The following is an 18,864-nucleotide window of genomic DNA, read 5'->3' on the forward strand; positions in this document are numbered from 1 at the left end:
ATTATGCCCCCTCATGTTAGCCATTGTCGCCCTGGGAAAAAGTCTCTGACTGTCCACTTGATCTATGCCCCTTATCATCTTGTACACCTCTATCAAGTCACCTCTCATCCTCCTCATCTCCAAAGAGAAAAGCCCTTAGCTCGCTCAACCTATCCTTATAAGACATGCTCTCCAATCCAGGCAGCATCCTGGTAAATCTCCTCTGCACCCTATCTAGAGCAGAATAAAGTGTTACAGTTACAGAGAAAGTGCAGTGCAGGCAGACAATAAGGTGCAAGGTCATAATGAGGTAGATTGTGAGGGCAAGAGTCCATCTTATCGTATGAGGGAACCATTCAATGGTCTTATAACAGGGGGATAGAAGCTGTCTTTGAGCCTGGTGGTACGTGCTCTCAGGCTTTTGTATCGTCTGCCCGATGGGAGAACATAATGCAGTTAGATTTAGGACTGTTATGAAAAAGGGAAAAGATGGGCAGGCACAGGGGTGAAGATACAGCTTCAGCTCCAGAGACCAGGGTTAGCTAGGGTAGACAGTAGTAAACTTCTCCACAAACCCAGGTAGGACTTTCACAGTGAACAGCAGGGCCCTGGGGAGTGTTGTAGAACAGAGGGACCTTGAAGTAAAAGTACATGGTTCCCTGAAAACGGAGTCATAAGTAGACAGGGTGGTGAAGAAGGCTTTTGGCAAGCTGGCCTTCGTCAGTCAGGGCACTGAGTATGAACGTTAGGAGATCATGGTGCGGCTGTACAGGATTCTGGTGAGGCCACACTTGGAGTATTGTGTTCAATTTTGGTTGCCCTGCTATACGAAACGTGTTATTAAATTGGAAAGAGTGTAGAAAAGATTTATAAGGATGTTGCCAGGACTTGAGGGACTGAGTAATAGGGAGAGATTGGGCAGGCTGGGACTTTATTCCTTAGAGTGTAGGAAGGACTGAGGGGTGACCTTATAAAGGTGTAGAAAATCATAAGGGGCATAGATAGGGTGAATGCACACAGTCTTATCCTAAGGAAAAGAAATCAAAAACTAGAGGGCGTAGAGTTAAGGTGAGAGGGAAGAGACTTAATAGGTACTTGAGGGGCAACTTTTTTTTTACACAAAGCATGGTATGTATGTGGAACGAGCTGCCAGAGGAAGTGGTTGAGGCAGGTACAATAACAACTTTTAAAAGACAGTTGGACAGGTACATGGATAGGAAAGGTTTAGGGGATATGGGCCAAACACTGGCAAATGTGACCAGCTTAGATGGGCACCTTGATCAGCATGGACCAGTTGGGTTGAAGGGCCTGTTTCCATGCTGTATGACTCTATGACTCTGACTCTTAGAGTCTATAACAAGAGAGAGGTTTAAGGTAAGGGGTAGGCGGTTTAGATAAGATTTAAGGAAGAATTTTTTCACCCAGAGCATGGTTGGAATCTGGAACACACTGCCTGAGGTGATTCAAATGTAGCTAAATACATTTTAGAAGTATTTAGATGAGAACTTGAATCACCAAGGCATAGAAGGCTACCGACCAAGTGCTGGAAAGTCGCAAAGAGCAGGCGTCTCCAAGTGTGGTCTGACCAGAGTTCTGTAGAGCTGCAACATCACCTCGCGGCTCTTGAACTCAATACCCCAACTAATGAAGGCCAAGCCTTCCTAACAACCCCGTTGACCTGCTTGGCAACCTTGAGGGATCTATGAACGTGGACCCCAAGATCCCTCTGTTCCTCCACACTGCTAAGAGTCCTGCCATTAACCTTGTATTCTGCCTTTGAATTCGATCTCCCGAAGTGTATCACTTCACACTTATCCAGGATGAACTCCATCTGCCACTTCTCAGCCCAGCTCTGCATTGGTGGTGTTGTGAATAGTGTGGAAGGTTACTGTAGATTACAACAGGATAATGATAAACCCTCATCCAAGTCATTTATAAAAATCACGATGAGCAGGGGTCCCAGAACAGATCCCTGCGGAACACCACTGGTCACCGACCTCCAGGCAGAATACGCTCCATCTACCACCATCCTCTGTCTTCTATGGGTGAGCCAATTCTGAATCCACACAGCCAAGTTTCCCTGGCTCCCATGCTCCTGACTTTCTGAATGAGCCTTCCATGAGGAACCTTATCAAACGCCTTACTAAAATCCATGTACACCACATCCACTGCTCTACCTTCATCAATGTGCTTTGTCACATCCTCAAAGAATTCAATCAGGCTCGTGAGGCACGACCTGCCCCTCACAAAGCCATACTGACTGTTCCTAATCAGCCTATGCTTATCTAAATGCCCATAAATCCTGTCTCTCAGAATCTTCTCCAGTAATTTGCCCACCACTGAAGTAAGACTCACTGGTCTGTAATTCCCAGGGTTATCCCTACTCCCTTTCTTAAACAAAGGAACAACATTTGCCACCCTCCAATCATCTGGCACTAATCCTGTGGCCAGTGGCATAGGTTAAGGGCAAGAGGGGAAAGATTTAATAGGAATCTGAGGGGCAACTTGGACAGGTACATGGATAGGAAAGGTTTTGAGGGATATGGGCCAAACGCAGGCAAATGGGACCAGCTTAGATGGGCATCTTGGTCAGCACGGATGAGACGGGCCGAAGGCCCTGTTTCCATGCTGTGTGGCTCTGAGTCAATAATCCATGTTTTCACAGTGAGAAGGAAAATTGGCCATTAGTTTATTATTGTCACATGTACCAAGATACAGTGAGAAACTTCTGTTTGCGTGCCGCCCAGACAGATCATTCCATACACAAGTACGTCGAGGTAGTGAAAAGGAAAACAGAATGTAGGATGTAGTGAAGACGCACAAAATTCTGCAGATGTTGGAATCTGGAGCAATATATAAAAGGTGCTGGAGGAACTCAGCAGGTCAGGCAGCGTCTATGGAGGAAAATACACAGTCGATGTTTTGGGCCAAGACCCTTCATCAGGACTGGAAAGAAAGAGGGCAGAAGCCAGAAGAAGGTGTGGGAAGGGGGAGGAGCACACGCAGGCAGGTGATACGTAAGTCCAGGTGAGGGGGGAAGGTAGGTGGGAGGAGATGTAATAAGCTGAGAGGTGATGGGCAAAGGGCTGAAGAAGAAGGAATCCGGTAGGAGAGGGCAGTTACAGAGAATGCACAGTGCAGGCAGACAAATGAAGTGCAAGGGCCATGACGAGGTAGATTGAGAGATCAGAGTTCAAGAGTTCATCTTTTAGTGTATGATATCTGTGGGCGGCTGTGGAGGCAAAGTCATTGGGTGTATTTAAGGCCGAGGTTGATAGGTATCTGAGTAGCCAGGGCATCAAAGGTTATGGTGAGAAGGCGGGGGAGTGCGGCTAAATGGGGGAATGGATCAGCTCATGATAGAATGGCGGAGCAGACTCGGTGGGCCGAATGGCCGCTTCTGCTCCTTTGTCTTATGATATCAGTGATCTGGTCGGTTGGACAGAAAAGTGGCAAATGGAATTTAACCAGAGAAATGTGAGGTAAGGCAGAGTGAGAGGTGTCTCAACTGAAAGGAATACACGGTGGATAGGAGGGGACTGAGCTGTGAAGGAACAAGGGGATCTTGGACAACCTACAGGTCCTTAAAGGCAGCAGAGCAGGGCAGTAAAGTGGGGAAAAAGACAAGTGGAATGTTTTCCTTCATTAGCATGAAATATAAAAGCAGAGGGGTTATCTTTATTTTATGAAAAAAAGCTTTAAAACTTATATAAAAAAACACTTTATTAAAACTTGTATACAGCACGGTAACAGGCCCTTCTGGCCCAACGAGCCCACGCTGCCTGATTACACCCATGTTAATGTGGGAGGAAACCGGAGCACCCGGAGGAAACCCACGCAGACACGGGGAGAACGTACAAACTCCTTACAGGCAGCGGCCGGAATTGAACCCGGGTCGCTGGTGCTGTAATAGCGTTATGCTAACCGCTACACTACCGTGCACTGTGGACAGTATACAACATGAAGGTGATTGATGAAGGTAGAGCTGTGGAAGTTTTCTACGTGGATTTTAGTAAGGCATTTGACAAGGTCCCTCATTGTAGGCTCATCCAGAAGACTAAGATGCATGGGATCCATGGTGACTTGGCTGTTTGGATTCAGAATTGTGGGTGCTGGAATGCACTGCCAGGGTAGGTCCTTGGAGGCAAATACAATAGAGATGTTCAAGAGGCTCTTAGATAGTGTCGGATCCAGTTATTTTTGAATCCGCAGGTTCTTTCGGGAATCCAAGAATGAGTTGAAAACAACTTGGTGCTTCACAAAGTTTTATTGGAAAAGTTTAAAACAAAGAAACAGTCACAGAGCAGATGGCACTAGCTTTACTGGGAGATGAGCCGAGACAAAAGGAACTAAAATGACCTAGGGGAAGAGAGCAAGATAAGCAAGAGAGAGAGACGATAGGGAGAGTGAGAGGCCAGACGGTGATTAACAAAAAACACCTATTGGATACCTCTGGCAAAACCAACCAATGAGAAAACACGTATTCACCTGATGGACGAACCAATAAGCTAGGAAGCGGCCATTCCTCGTGCAGCCACTTGAGGTGTATTAAACACTATACATGTTAACAAAAACTACTTAAAACAGTCGAATCCAACAATAGGCACATGAATATTCAGAATATAGAGGGATATGGACATTGTATAGGCAGAGGAATTAGTTTGGTGTTTAATTACTAGTTTAATTAGTTTGGCACAACATTGTGGGCTGAAGGGCCTGTTCCTGGGCTGAATCGAGTACTGCCTACAGTTCTGGTCACCAGGTTACAGGAAAGATGTGACCACACTGGAGAGGGTGCAGGGATTTACAAGGATATTGCCAGGACTGGGAGGAAAGCTCGGATGGGCTGGGGTTGTCCTCTTTGGTACAGAGGAAGCTGAGGTGAGACTGAATGGGGACAAGATTCCGCAGACGCAGGAATCTGGAGCAATCGACAAACAGCTGGAGGAACTCAGCGGGTCAGGCAGCATCTGTGGAGGGAAACAGACAGTCGACACTTTGGGTCGGGGTCCTACGTGTGGAGACTGAATTGAGGTGCACACAGTGAAGAAGGGTCCAGATAAAGTAAGTAGGAATGGTGTAATTCCTTTAGCAGAGGAGTCAGAAATGGGGGATTGTGGAGGAGAGGAGGAGGGGGCTGGTGGGACCTGGAATTCACTGCTTGGATATAGGGTGCAGTTCTGGTCGCCCCATTACAGGAAGGATGTGGAGACTGTTGAGAGGGTGCAGAAGAGGTTCACCAGGATGCTACCTGGATTAGAGGGTATGAGCTATAAAGGAGAGGTTGGACAAGCTTGGGTTGTTTTCTCTGGAGTGGCGAAGGCTGATGGGAGACCTGATAGAAGTTTATAAAATTATGAGGGGCAGAGATAGGGTGGACATTCAGAGACTTTTTTCCAGGGAAGAAATGTCAAGTACTGGAGGACGTGCATTTTAAGGTGAGAGAGGGAAAGTTTAAAGTTTTTTATGCAGAGAGTGGTAGTTGCTTGGAACGAGATGCCAGGGGCATTGGTGGAAGCAGATACGATAGAGGTGTTTAAGAGGCTGTTATGTAGAGGCATGAACATGCAGGGACTGGAGGGATGTGGATCATGTGCAGGCAGACGAGATTTAGTTTAATTTGGCATCCTGTTCAGCGCAGACGTTGTGGGCCGAAGGGCCTGTTCCTGTGCTGTACTGTTCTACGTTCTATGGAGATAGAAACCTTCCCCACATTTAAACAGTATTTCGGTGTGATGTCAAAGAGCTGTGACCTGTATGGGCCAGGGCTGGAGGTGAGATTAGGTTGGATGGCTCCTTTTTATTTTCAACCAGCACAGTCTCGATGGGCTGAATGGCTTCCTTCGCCGTTGTAAGGTCTCAGCACTGCCCCAGGCGTTAACAGAGCCCCTTTTCTCCGAGCAGAGTGGGAACGTGTTGGACCTGAGGGGCGAGGAGGAGAGGAGCCCGCAGAGGAGGGCAGGCCTCGATGGGGTCAACGACCCGGACTATCCCAGTGACCACGGCAACCGCTACTGGCCAACCTATGACGACTCCCAGGACCAAAGACTAAAATACCCAAACAGGATAAAGGACATCAATGTTGGGTCCAACACACCTCGACCTCAGGCAGGTAAGATCAACGTGTGATACACGTACTGATGTTGGTTCATTATTGGTAATTGGTTTATTATTGTCACACGTACCGAGATACAGTGAAAAGCTTTTGTTTGCGTGTCATCCACAGATTGGAATTAGTTTATTATTGTCACTTGTATCGAGGTACAGTCTGTGCTCAGTTCTGGTCGCCTCACTACAGGAAGGATGTGGAAGCCATAGAGAGGGTGCAGAGGAGATTTACAAGGATGCTGCCTGGAACGCGGAGCATGCCTTATGAAAGCAAGTTGAGGGAACGCGGCCTTTTCTCCTTGGAGCGACGGAGGATGAGGGGGGACCTGATAGAGGTGTATAAGATGATGAGAGGTATCGATTGGGTAGATAGAGGCTTTTCCCCAGGGCTGAAATGGTGGCCACAAGAGGACATAGGTTTAAGGTGCTGGGGAGTAGGTATAGAGGAGATGTCAGGGGTAAGTTTTTTACTCAGAGAGTGGTGAGTGTGTGGAATGGGCTGCCGGCAACGGTGGTGGAGACGGATACGATAGGGTCTTTTAAGAGACTGTTGGATAGGTACATGGAGCTGAGAAAAATAGAGGGCTATGGGTAAGCCTAGTAATTTCTAGGGTAGGGTCATGTTCGGCACAGCTTTGTGGGCTGAAGGGTTTGAATTGTGCTGTAGTTTTTCTATGTTTCTATGAGTTAGTACAGAGTGTATTGATGTAGTACAGGTAAAAACAATATCAGTACAGAGTAAAGTGTCACAACTACAGAAAAAGTGCAGTGCAATAAGGTGCAAGGTCACAACAAGGTAGATTGTGAGGTCAGAGTCCATCTCATCGTATAAGGGAACGGTTCAATAGTCTTATCACAGTGGGATAGAAGCTGTCCTTAAGTCTGGTGGTACGTGCCCTCAGGCTCCTGTATCTTCTACCTAATGGAAGAGGAGAGAAGAGAGAATGTCCCGGGTGGGTGGGGCCTTTGATTATGGTGGCTGCTTCACCAAGACAATGAGAGGTAAAGACAGAGTCCAAGGAGGGGAGGCTGGTGTCCGTGATGCGCTGGGCTGTGTCCAAACTATCTGCAGTTTCTTGCAGTCCTGGGCAGAGCAGTTGCTGTACCAAGCCGTGATACATCCAGATAGGATGCATTGGTAAAAGTTGGTGAGGGTCAAAGGGGACAAACCAAATTTCTTTAGCCTCCTGAGGAAGTAGAGGCGCTGGTGAGCTTTCTTGGCCATGGCATCTACATGACTTGACCAGGACAGGCTGTTGATGATGTTCACTCCCAGAAACTTGAAGCTCTCAACCCTCCCGACCTCAGCACCATTGATGTAGACAGGTGCATGCCATCCACAGATCATTCCATCTGGGAGTACATCAAGGTAGTAAAAAGGAAAAACAACTGCAGAATATATTGTTTGTGCACACAGCAGCCATGGCTTGACCAATGGTAGCGTGAGCTGGTCAAACATACCCAAATATGGGTATGCCTGTGTAGTAGGTGGACACCCACTGGAGAACAATGTATTTGAGTTTGTTAGCACCCTGTATTCCTTGAGTTGGGCCATGTGCAAGGAAGAGCAGCACTGACTGTTTGCTCCTCCATGTACCCTCACTCCCGCTAGTGTTAAACTAATAAAGCATTAATCGTAAGTTCTTTGGTTCTGCTGTTGTCTGATTTACTACAGAGTGCTGGTTGACTTTCACAAAGGTAGGGGTACCTAAAACAAGAGGGCTTAGGTTTAAGTTGAAAGGAAGGAGGTTTAAAAGGGATCTGAGGGAAAAGTTTTTTTTACAGAGAGCGGGTGATATCTGGAACTTGCTGCCAGAGGAGGCGGTGGACTCAGATACAATCACTCTGTTTAAGGGATATTTAGACAGGTACTTAAATAAGCAGGGTGTAATAAAGAATGGACAAAGTGCAGGCAAATGGGATTAGTGTAGATGGGCAAAAAGGTCAGCAGGGAATGGTGGGCTGAAGGGCCTCTTTCTGTGTGGTATAACGTGATTTGAGGGTATCCAGCATCATTGAGTCTGCCATGTAGTAGCAACCTCTGTCCACTCAGTGGCAGTGCGGAGCACATTTCTCTCGTACCTCCAGTTGGTCTTTGGTGATAATCCCCTCCAGGTCACCAGTGCCACAAAGTTTTGGGATTCCCCAAACCAAGAGGGTTATTGAGACAGAGGTCAATGGATTTTTAGATGTTAATGAAATCAAGGGATCTGGAATCGGTGGCAGGTTAAAAGATAAGCCATAATCCTAATGGATCGGAAAGGTTTGGAGGGATATGCCCCAAACATGGGCAAATGGGACTAGTTTAGATGAGTATCTTGGTCAGAATGGACTGGTTGGGCTGAAGGGCCTGTTTCCACGCTGTATGACTCTATTGAATGCCAGAGCTGGCGTGAGGGGCCAAATGGCCTCTTCCTGCTCTATTTCCTATTGGAGACCCATCTCTGATGGCCCCTGAGAAGGTTGAGGAGGTGACCTGCCTTCTGGAACCACTGCAGGCCTTCTGGTGAAGGTGCTTCCCCAGTGCTGACGGGCAGAGATTCCAGCATTCAGACCCAGGGACGATGAAGGAGCAGTGATATATTTCCAAGTTGGGATGGCGTCGACAGGAAGGGGAATGCCCTCTGGCAGGTTGTGGGTGAAAGTCCCAGTTTAAGCTGGCCCAGCACTGAGGGAGTGCTGCACTGTCAGAAGTGCCATCATTTGGACACAGCGTCTCATCAGCCCCCTTTTGATTCAAAGTCAAACTGGAGTTTATTGTCAGATGCACAAGTCCATGTGTGCACAGGTGCAATGAAAAACTTACTTGCAGCAGCATCACAGGCACAGAGCATCAGATAATCAGCATTCACAAGAAAAACATAAAAACATAAAACATAAATTTTGCAAGAAAGAAGACAATTAGAATAAAAAAAATTTTCATTTTAGTGCAAAGATGCTAAACTAGTGATTAGGGTTGTGCCGGTTGGTTCAAGAACCGAATGGTTGAAGGGAAGTAGCTGTTTCTGAACCTGGTGGTGTGGGACTTCAGGCTTCTGTACCTCCTGCCCGATGGGAGCTGTGAGAAGATGGCATGGCCTGGATGGTGGGGACCTTTGACAATGGATGTTGCCTTCTTGGGGCAGCACCTCGTGTAGATACTACCGATAGTGGGGAGGGAGGTGCCCGTGATGTGTTGGGCAGAGTTCACTACTCTCTGCAGCTTTTTACATTCCGGTGCATTCGAATTGCCGTACCAGACCAGGATGCACCCAGTCAGGACACTTTCAAAGGTACACCTGTAGAAGTTTGTTAGCATGTTCAGTGACAAGCCGAACCTCTTTAACCGCCTAAGAAAGTAAAGACGGTGGTGTGCCTTGCTTGTGATTGCATCTAAATGCTGGGCCCAGAACAGGTCATCTGATGTAGTGTCATGGAGTCATACAGCACGGAAACAGGCCCTTCGGCCCAACTCGTCCATGCCGACTGTGTTGCCCAGCGAGCTAGTCCCATTTACCCACGTTTGGCCCATGGCCCTCTAAACCTCTCCCATCCATGTACTTATCTAGATGGCTTTTAAAAGTTGCTAATGTGCCCGCCTCAACCACTATTTCTGGCAGCTCATTCCAAATACGCACCACTCTTTGTGTGAAGAAGCTGCCCCTGATGTCCCTTTTAAATCTTTCGCCTCTGATCTTAAACCTATGCCCTCTTGTTTTTGGCACCCCCTCCCTGGGTAAAAGACTGTGTGCTTTCTCCCTGTCTATGCCCCTCATGGTCTTGTACACCTCTATCAGATCACACCTCAAACTCCTATGTTCCAGGGAATGAAGTCCTCGTCTACGCAACCTCTCCTTGTAACTCAGGCCCCTAAGTCCAGGCAACATGCTGATAAATCTTTCTGCATTCTTTCTAATATAATAACATCTTTCCTATAACAGGGTGACCAGAACAGTACACAATACTCCAAGTGCGGCTTCACCAATATCTTATATAGCTGCAACATAACTTCCCAACTCTTTTACTCAATGCCCTGACTGATGAAGGCCAGCGTGCCAAACACCTTCTTCACCACCCTGTCTACCTGTGACACCACTTTCAGTGAACTATACTTTTGTACTGCTAGGTCTCTCAACACTCCCTAGGGCCCTACCATTCACTGTATAAATCCTGCCCTGGTTTGATCTTCCAAAATGCAGTACGTCACATTTATCTGGATTGAAAGCCATTTGCCAATCCTCAGCCCACATACCCAGCTGATCAAGACCCCCTATACTTTTTCATAACCTTCTGCACTATCTACAGCACCACCTATTTTAAGTATCATCTGTAAATTTACTAACCACGTCTTGTACGTTCGGATCCAAATCATCTATATAACTTACAAACAAGATATGTTAATGATATGTATTCAGTGTGGGAGACCACTTCAGGCAGTGCTCCTCTCTTCCTGGAGATGACACACTGGCCGTCGCGGTGCTGTGGGATCTTGCTGTGTGAAAATTTGTCTGCCATGTTTCCTAGATTACAACAGTTGCTTCAAAACCAGAACTGCCTGACTGGCGGGGGGATGCTGTAACAGTTTGGTGTCCCGATTTCCCAACGGAGCCCTCCCTGCCTGAGTCACAGTTGACGTTGTCTGCACTTCTCCCACACAGCCTCTCAACTAAAATTAAACCTGCGTGGGTTTATTCCATTCTCTTCAACACACTGGTTACACTTCTGTGAAGTGCGTATGTGGTTATTGCTGTCACAGAGAGAGTGACGAGATTACTCCCGGTGAGTCACTCACTCAGAGCCAACAACTTGCACCTGTTTTTAGTTCACATGGGAGGAACTCTTCCTGAATAAATTTCATGAACAGAAGTTTGGAACTTTGCATCAAACTTTGAGGGCAAGTCTCTCTGGGATCTCCATCTCTCCGCTTTGGCTGTTGGAAGCTGGGATCGGTTTATTTTGGTATTGGAATTGGTTTATTACTGTCACTTGTTCTGAGATACAGCGAAAAACTTGTCTTGCATACCGATCGTACAGGTCAATTCATTACACAGTGCAGTTACATTAAGTTGGTACAGGGTGCATTGAGATAGTACAGGTAAAAACAGTAACAGTACAGAGTAAAGTGTCACAGCTACAGAGGAAGTGCAGTGCAGGTAGACAATAAGGTGCAAGGTCATAACGAGCTAGATTGTGAGGTCAAGAGTCCATCATCATATAAAGGGACCGTTCAATAGTCTTATCATCGTGGGATAGAAGCTGTCCTTGATGCTGGTGGTACGTGCCCTCAGGCTCCTGTATCTTCTGCCTGATGGGAGAGGGGAGAAGAGAGAATATTCAGCACAGGCTTCTCGGCCCAATTTGTTCATACCGACCAAGCCGCCTTCCTGAGCAAGGTGCCAGCCGTCACTAAGGACCCTCGCCATCCGGGACGTGGCCTCTTCCCATTACTACCATCGGGGAGGAGGTACAGGAGCCTGAAGACCCACACTCAGCGATACAGGAACAGCTTCTTTCCCTCCGCCATCAGATTTCTGAACAGTCCATGAACACTACCTCTTTATTCCTTCTGTTTTTGCACCATTTATTTATTTATTTTTGTAATTTATAGTAATTTTATGTCTCTGCACTGCACTGCTGCTGCAAAACAACACACTTCGTCTTATAAGTCAGTGTTGATAATTATGATTCTCGTCCCTGTTGCCTGCATTTGACCCATATCCCACTAAACCTTTCCTCTCCATGTACCTGTCCAAATGTCTTTTAAACGTTGTTATTTTACCTGCCTCAACCACTTCCTCAGCTCGTTCCATATACCCAACACCCTCTATGTGGAAAAACCTGCCGCTCAGATCTCCTTTAAATCTTTATCTTCTCACTTTAAACTTGTGCCTTCTAGTTTTAGACTTCTCTATCCTGGAAAAAAGACTATGTCCCTCATGACTTTATATCAAACTCCTACACTCCAGGGGAAAACATTCCACCTTATCCAGCCTTCCTTTTCACTGAAGCCCTCCAAACCCAGCAACATCCTTGTGGATCTTTTCTGCATCCTTTCCAACTTAATGACATCCCTCCAATAGCTGGGCGACCAGAACTGCGCACAGTACTCCATGTGTGGTCTCCTCAATGACCTGTCCAGCTGCAACATGACATCCCAACTCCTGTACTTAACGCCCTGACCGATGAAGGCTATCGTGCCAAATGCCTTCTTCACCACCCTGTGTCGCCACTTTCAGGGAACTATGTGCCATACCCTTGCCTGTTGTACAACACTGTCCAGGGCCCTGGTATCTCCTGTGTAAGTCCTGCCCAGATTTAACCAAGGTGCATCATCTCTCACACCCAAGTTAAATTCAATTTGCCTTTCTTTTGTCCACTTTCCCAGTTGATCTAGATCTAGTTGTAATCTTAGATAACTATCTTCACTGTCCACTGTACCATCAATTTTCGCGTCACCCACAAAGGTACTAACCATGCATTCAAAACTGAGAACACTGTCTGTATCAATGGTATTGAGGTGGAGATGGTTGAGAGCTTCAAGTTCCTGGGTGTAAACATCACCAGTAGCTTGTCGTGGTCCAACCACGATGACATTACAGCCAAGAAAGCTCACCAGCGCCTCTACTTCCTCAGAAGACTAATGAAATTTGGCCTGTCCCCTTTGACGCTCACCGATTTTTACAGATGCATCGTAGAAAGCATCCTATCCGGATGCATTGCAGCTTGGTATGGCAACTGCTCTGCCCAGGACCGCAAGAAACTGCACAGAGTTGTGGACACAGCCCAGCGCATCACTAACCCTTCCCTACCACATAGCCCTCCCCCATTTCTCTATCATCCATGTGCCTGTCTAAGAATCTCTTAGATGTCCCTAATGTATCTGCCCCCACAATCTCTGCCGGCAGTGCGTTCCACGCACCCACCACTCTCTGTGTAAAAAAAAAACTTACCCCTGACATCCCCCTTATATCTTCCTCAAATCACCTTAAAATGATGTCCCCTCATGTTAGCCATTGTTGCCCTGGGAAAAAGTCTCTGACTGGCCACTCGATCTATTCCTCTTATCATCTTGTACACCTCTATCAAGTCACCTCTCATCCTCCTCCTCTCCAAAGAGAAAAGCCCTAGCTCGCTCAACCTATCCTCATAAGACATGCTCTCCAATCCTGGTAAATCTCCTCTGCACCCTCTCTAAAGCTTCCACATCCTTCCTATAATGAGGCGACCAGAACTGAACACAATATTTGGCCCACTCTCTCTGTTGTGCGCAGTTCTGGTCGCCCCAATACAGGTGGGAAGTGGAGGCTTTGGAGATGGTGCAGAAGAGGTTCACTGGGATGCTGCCTGGATTAGAGGGCATGTGCTATAAGGAGAGGTTGGACAGACTTGGGTTGCTTTCTCTGGAGTGGCGAAGGCTGAGGGGAGACCTGATAGAAGTTTGTAAGATTACGAGAGGCAGAGGTAGACAGTCAGTATTTTTTTTTCCCCAGGGTAGAACAGTCAAGTACTAGAGGACATGCATTTAAGGTGAGAGAGTAAGGAGATGTGCAGGATAAGTTTATTTTACACAGAGTGGTGGGTGTCTGGAACAGGCTGCCAGGAGTGGTGGAGGCAGATACGATAGTGAGGTTTAAGAGGCTGTTAGACACGTGAATGTGCAGGGAATGGAGGGATGTGGATCATGTGCAGGCAGAAGGGATTTAGTTTAATTTGGCCTTGTGTTCATCATAGATATGGGCTGAAGGGCCTGTTCCTGCACTGTACTGTTCTATGTTCAATGTACATGCTGATGACAAAGTACTCATCCCGTTTACCATCACCTAGTACGGGGGTCTAGTACAAGAGGGCACGACTTCAGGATTGAGGGGCGCCCATTCAGAACAGAGATGCGGAGAAATCTCTTTAGCCAGAGAAGTGGTGAATCTGTGGAATTTGTTGCCACGGGCAGCTGTGGAAGCAAAGTCATTGGGTGTATTTAAGGCAGAGATTGATAGGTATCTGAGTAGCCAGGGCATCAAAGGTTACGGTGAGAAGGCGGGGGAGTTGGGCTAAATGGGAGAATGGATCAGTTCACGATAGAATGGCGGAGCAGACTCGATGGGCCGAATGGCCAACTTCTGCTCCTTTGTCTTATGGTCACCTGTAGCCTCTCCGCCTTGACGATTCAAGTGCTGGTCCAGATATTTCTCAAACATTGTGAGAGTCTCTGCCTCCATCACCCCCTCAAGCAGTGAGTTCCAGTTCCAGCCACCCTCTGGGGCAAAAGGTTCTTCCTCAGATACCCCCCTAACCTTCCAGCTCCTTACCTTAATCCTATGCCCTTGGACTTCCGATATCTCCGCCGTTGGGAAAGTTTTCTACCATCTACCTGATGGCCGTGATGTTTCTTTCATTGGACAGAGTTAACGTTTGGGGTCTAGAGAAGGATGATTCATTGAACGCGGAGGCAGCTGGGGTGGGAGATGAGGACCAGGGGACCTCTGCTCGTGCTCAGTAGGAGAGGAGGGTGAGAGCAGAGGTGCAGGAAACAGATGGGACGTTGACAAGGATAGGTACATGAAGGGGCAGGGCTTAGAGGAACATGGTCTGAACGCAGGAAATTGGGACTAGCTGGATGGGCACCATGGTCGGCATGGACTGGTTGGGCCGAAGGGCCTGTATCCATGCTGTATTGCTTGACGAACTTGTAGAACTTTCTCTGTTTTCTTGCACTGAGTGGTTTCAGGAATAATGTCTCCTTATTTCCCCTCCAGCTGCAGAGGACTTGGGCGGCCTACTTCAGAAGAAGGTAAGACCCATCATCTATAAATGGGGTACAGAATGCCAACTTGTTGGTATCACGGAGGCACCTCAGAGGTCGATAGTGTTGTTAAGAAGGCATATGGAGTGTTGGCCTTCATTAGTTGGGGTATTGAGTTCAAGAGCCGCGAGGTGATGTTGCAGCTCTGTAGAACTCCGGTCAGACCACACTTGGGAGTATTGTGTTCAGTTCTGGTTGCCTCATTATAGGAAGGATGTGGAAGCTTTAGAGAAGGTGCAGAGGAGATTGATCAGGATGCTGCCTGGATTGGAGAGCATGTCTTATGAGGATAGGTTGAGTGAGCTAGGGCTTTTCTCTTTGGAGAGGAGGAGGATGAGAGGTGACTTGATAGAGGTGTACAAGATGATAAGAGGCATAGATCGAGTGGACAGTCAGAGACTTTTTCCCAGGGCGACAATGGCTTAACACGAGGGGACGTAATTTTAAGGTGATTGGAGGAAGGTATAAGGGGGATGTCAGGGGTAAGTTTTTTTACACAGAGAGTGATGGGTGTGTGGAACGCACTGCCAGCAGAGGTTGTGGGGGCAGATACGTTAGGGACGTTTAAGAGATGCTTAGATAGGTGAATGATAGAAAAATAGGGGGCTATGGGGGAGGGAAGGGTTAGATGGATCTTAGAGCAGGATAAAATGTCGGCACAACGTTATGGGCCTGTTCTGTGCTGTAGTGTTCTATGTTCTTACCCCTCGATCCTTCTGAGGAGTTCCTTTGGGATCGGTGGGGGGGGGGGGGGGGGAATGACTTGATTCTTCTCTGGTTCTGTAGGTTCTGAGGTAGCTGATGAGGCCAGTGTTGGAACCACAGACTCTCCTGCAGATGCGTCAGGAGGAGGCTGATGGGGTGGGTAGGCAGTTTGTGAGGGGCAGTTTCCTTCTGACCCTGAGCCCCCTACCATATGGTCCCAGTGCATGGACTCAAGGTTCTCCACACCATCCCGAATGCTCCTTCTCTATTCCAAGTGGTCATGAGCCAGAGATTCCTGGGATTCAGTGGGATTGTTGCATTTCTCCAAGGGATCGTTGAGCTCACCCTTGAATCTTTTCCTACGTCCATTGGTAATCTGTTCCCGTGACGGAGATGCACGCTTCGGGAGACTGGTGTTGGCCGTGCTAACAAGACCGGCTGCTCAGTGGATCTGACTGAGTGTAGGTAGGACCTCGTTGTTGGGAATGTTGTCTGAGAGAGGACACTGACATCAGTGCACTTTCTCTTCCAGGGAATTTTGGGGGATCTTATGGATACCGTGTTGGTGGTATCTCTCCCATTGCCTTGGGATGTCTGCCATAGGTAGTTCAGGTCTCAGACACACAAACTAGTGCAGAGATCACTGCTGCCAGGTAGCCTATGAGTTTTAGGTCATCGACCATAAGACATAGGAGCATAATTAGGCCATTCGGCCCATCATGTCTGCTCTGCCATTCAATAATGGCTGATTTCTTTTTTCAACATCATTCTCCTGCCTTCTCCCTGTAACCTTTAACCCCCATAGAACAGAGAACAGTACAGCACTGGACAGGCCATTCGGCCCGCAATGTTGTGCCAATCTTGATGCCAATTTATGTTAAATGTCCTCCTCCTGTGTACCATCCAAATCCCCCCATTCCCTTCATATTCATGTGTCGATCTAAAGCCTCTTAAACTCCACCAAACCGCCTGCCTCCACTGCTACCCCTGGTAACCCATTCCAGGCACCGACCACTCTCTGTGTAAAAAAAAACTTGCCCCTCACATCTCCTTTAAACTTCCCCCCTCCAACCTTAAAAGCATGTCCTCTGGTGTTTGATATTTCTACCCTGGGGAAAAGATTCTGATTGTCTACCCTTACCAATCATTAACCTATCAATTTCTGCCTTAAATACACCCAATGACTTGGCCTCCACAGCCCTCTGTGGCAATGAATACCACAGATTCGCCACCATCTGGCTGAAGAAATTCCTCCTCATCTCAGTTTTAAAGGAACGTTTCTTTATCCTGTGCCCTCGGATCCTGGACTCTCCCACTGATGGAAACATCCTCTCCACGTCCACTCTATCCAGGCCTTTCAGTATCCGGTAGGTTTCAATGTGATCTGCCCTCATCCTTCTGAACTCCAGAGTTCAGGCCCAGAGACACCAAACGCTCCTCATATGTTAACCCTTTCATTCCTGGGATCATTCTTATGAACCTCCTCTGGATCCTTTCCAGGGCCAGAATATCTTTCCTTAGATACAGGGCCCAAAATTGCTCACAATATTCCGAACGCCATCATACTAATGCCTTATAAAGCCTCAGCAGTATATACTTGCTTTTATATTTCCAGTCGTCTCGAAACGAATGCTAACATTGCATCTGCCTTCCTTATTAGTGAATTTTGTGCTGGTTTGAGGTCCTGATTTGAAATGCCCTTCTTCCTTTGGCCAAAGTCTGCACTGGTGACTGAAGCTGATGATGAATTTTATTATTGGTATTGGTTTATTATTGTCACTTGTACTGAGGTACAGTGAACGTACAGATCAATTCATTCACAGTGCAGTTACATTCAGTCAGTACACAGTTCATTGATGTAGTACAGGTAAAAACGATAACAGTACAGAGTAAAGAGTCACAGCTACAGAGAAAGTGCAGTGCAGGTAGACAATAAGGTGCAAGGTTCCAACAAGGTAGATCGTGAGGTCAGAGTCCATCGCATCGTATAAAGGAACCGTTCAATAGGCTTATCACAGTGGGATAGAAGCTGTCCTTAAGCCTGGTGGTACATGCCCTCAGGCTCCTGTATCTTCTACCTGATGGAAGAGGGGAGAAGAGAGAATGTCCCAGGTGGGTGGGGTCTTTGACTATGCTGGCTGTTTCACCAAGGCAGCGAGAGGTAAAGACAGAGTCCATGGAGGGGAGGCTGGTGTCTGTGATGCGCTGGGCTGCGTCCACAACTCTCTGCAGTTTCTTGCAGTCCTGGGCAGAGCAGTTGCCCAGGTTTGTGGAGAGAACATCGTAGCTTCCCGGACACAAGGCACTGAAATTCTGATTGACAAGTTAACGTCAGATCCCCCTCAACAACCTACTCGTGACTGCACCGCTGGCTCTGATACTGTGTCTCACATGTTAGGAAGTCTTTCTAATTACTCTGATCCATGGTTAATGCAATTAGAGTCATTCTTCCCTTGGATATTTTCCATTGTTCAGCCAGAACACATTCTGATTCACCCCAGTTTCTGTTGCTGCACTTGGCCCTCAGTTATGGAATTCCCTTCCTAAACTGCTCTGCCCTTCAGCCCATCAAGTCCATCCCGGCCCTTTGTAAAGCATTGCAATCTGCCCCATTTCCTACAACGCTGGTGTATTTATGATACAGAATCAGATTTATTATCACTGATTTTATATGACGTGAAATTTGATGTTTTAAGATAAGATATTTATTTGTTAGTCATATGTACATCGAAACACATAGTAAAATGTGTATTTTTGCATCACTGAGAACCTGCTGGGGGCAGCCTGCAAGTGTCGCCACTCTTCCAGCGCCAACATAGCATGCCCACAGCTCCTAACCCGTACGTATTTGGAATGTGAGAGGGAACCACAGCACCCGGAGGAAACCCACGCAGACACGGGGGAGAACATACAAACTTCTTACAGACAACGGCGGAAATTGAAACTGTGTCGCTGGCGCATTACGCTAACTGCTACACTACCGATATTGCAAAAAAATAGGAATAACGAGGTAGTGTTCATGGGTTTGTGGACCATTCAGAAATCTGATGGCGGAGGAGAAGAAGCTGTTCCTGTATCGTTGAGTGTGGGTCTTCAGGCTCCTGTACCTCCTGCCCGATGGTAGTAAGATAGAAGATATAAGATTTCTTTATTAGTCACATGTACATCGAAACACACAGTGAAATGCATCTTTTGTGTAGAGTGTGCTGGGGGCAGCCCGCAAGTGTCGCCACGCTTCCGGCGCCAACATAGCACGCCCACAACTTCCTAACCCGTACATCTTTGGAATGTGG

The 18,864-nt window shown here is 47.3% G+C and overlaps 1 protein-coding gene across 1 annotated transcript in view; it reads left to right on the top strand.

The window, feature by feature from the left end:
• LOC127569516 (receptor-type tyrosine-protein phosphatase-like N) overlaps nt 1-18,864 on the top strand; it is a 232,221-nt gene that overhangs the window by 66,522 nt on the left and 146,835 nt on the right. The window contains exons 6-7 of the mRNA XM_052014237.1: nt 5,884-6,091; nt 14,820-14,854. Of these exons, the coding sequence (XP_051870197.1) occupies nt 5,884-6,091; nt 14,820-14,854 (243 nt within the window). The remainder of the gene's footprint in view (nt 1-5,883; nt 6,092-14,819; nt 14,855-18,864) is intronic.

Source organism: Pristis pectinata, chromosome 1 (genome assembly GCF_009764475.1).
Source record: "Pristis pectinata isolate sPriPec2 chromosome 1, sPriPec2.1.pri, whole genome shotgun sequence".
Lineage (NCBI taxonomy): Eukaryota > Metazoa > Chordata > Chondrichthyes > Rhinopristiformes > Pristidae > Pristis > Pristis pectinata.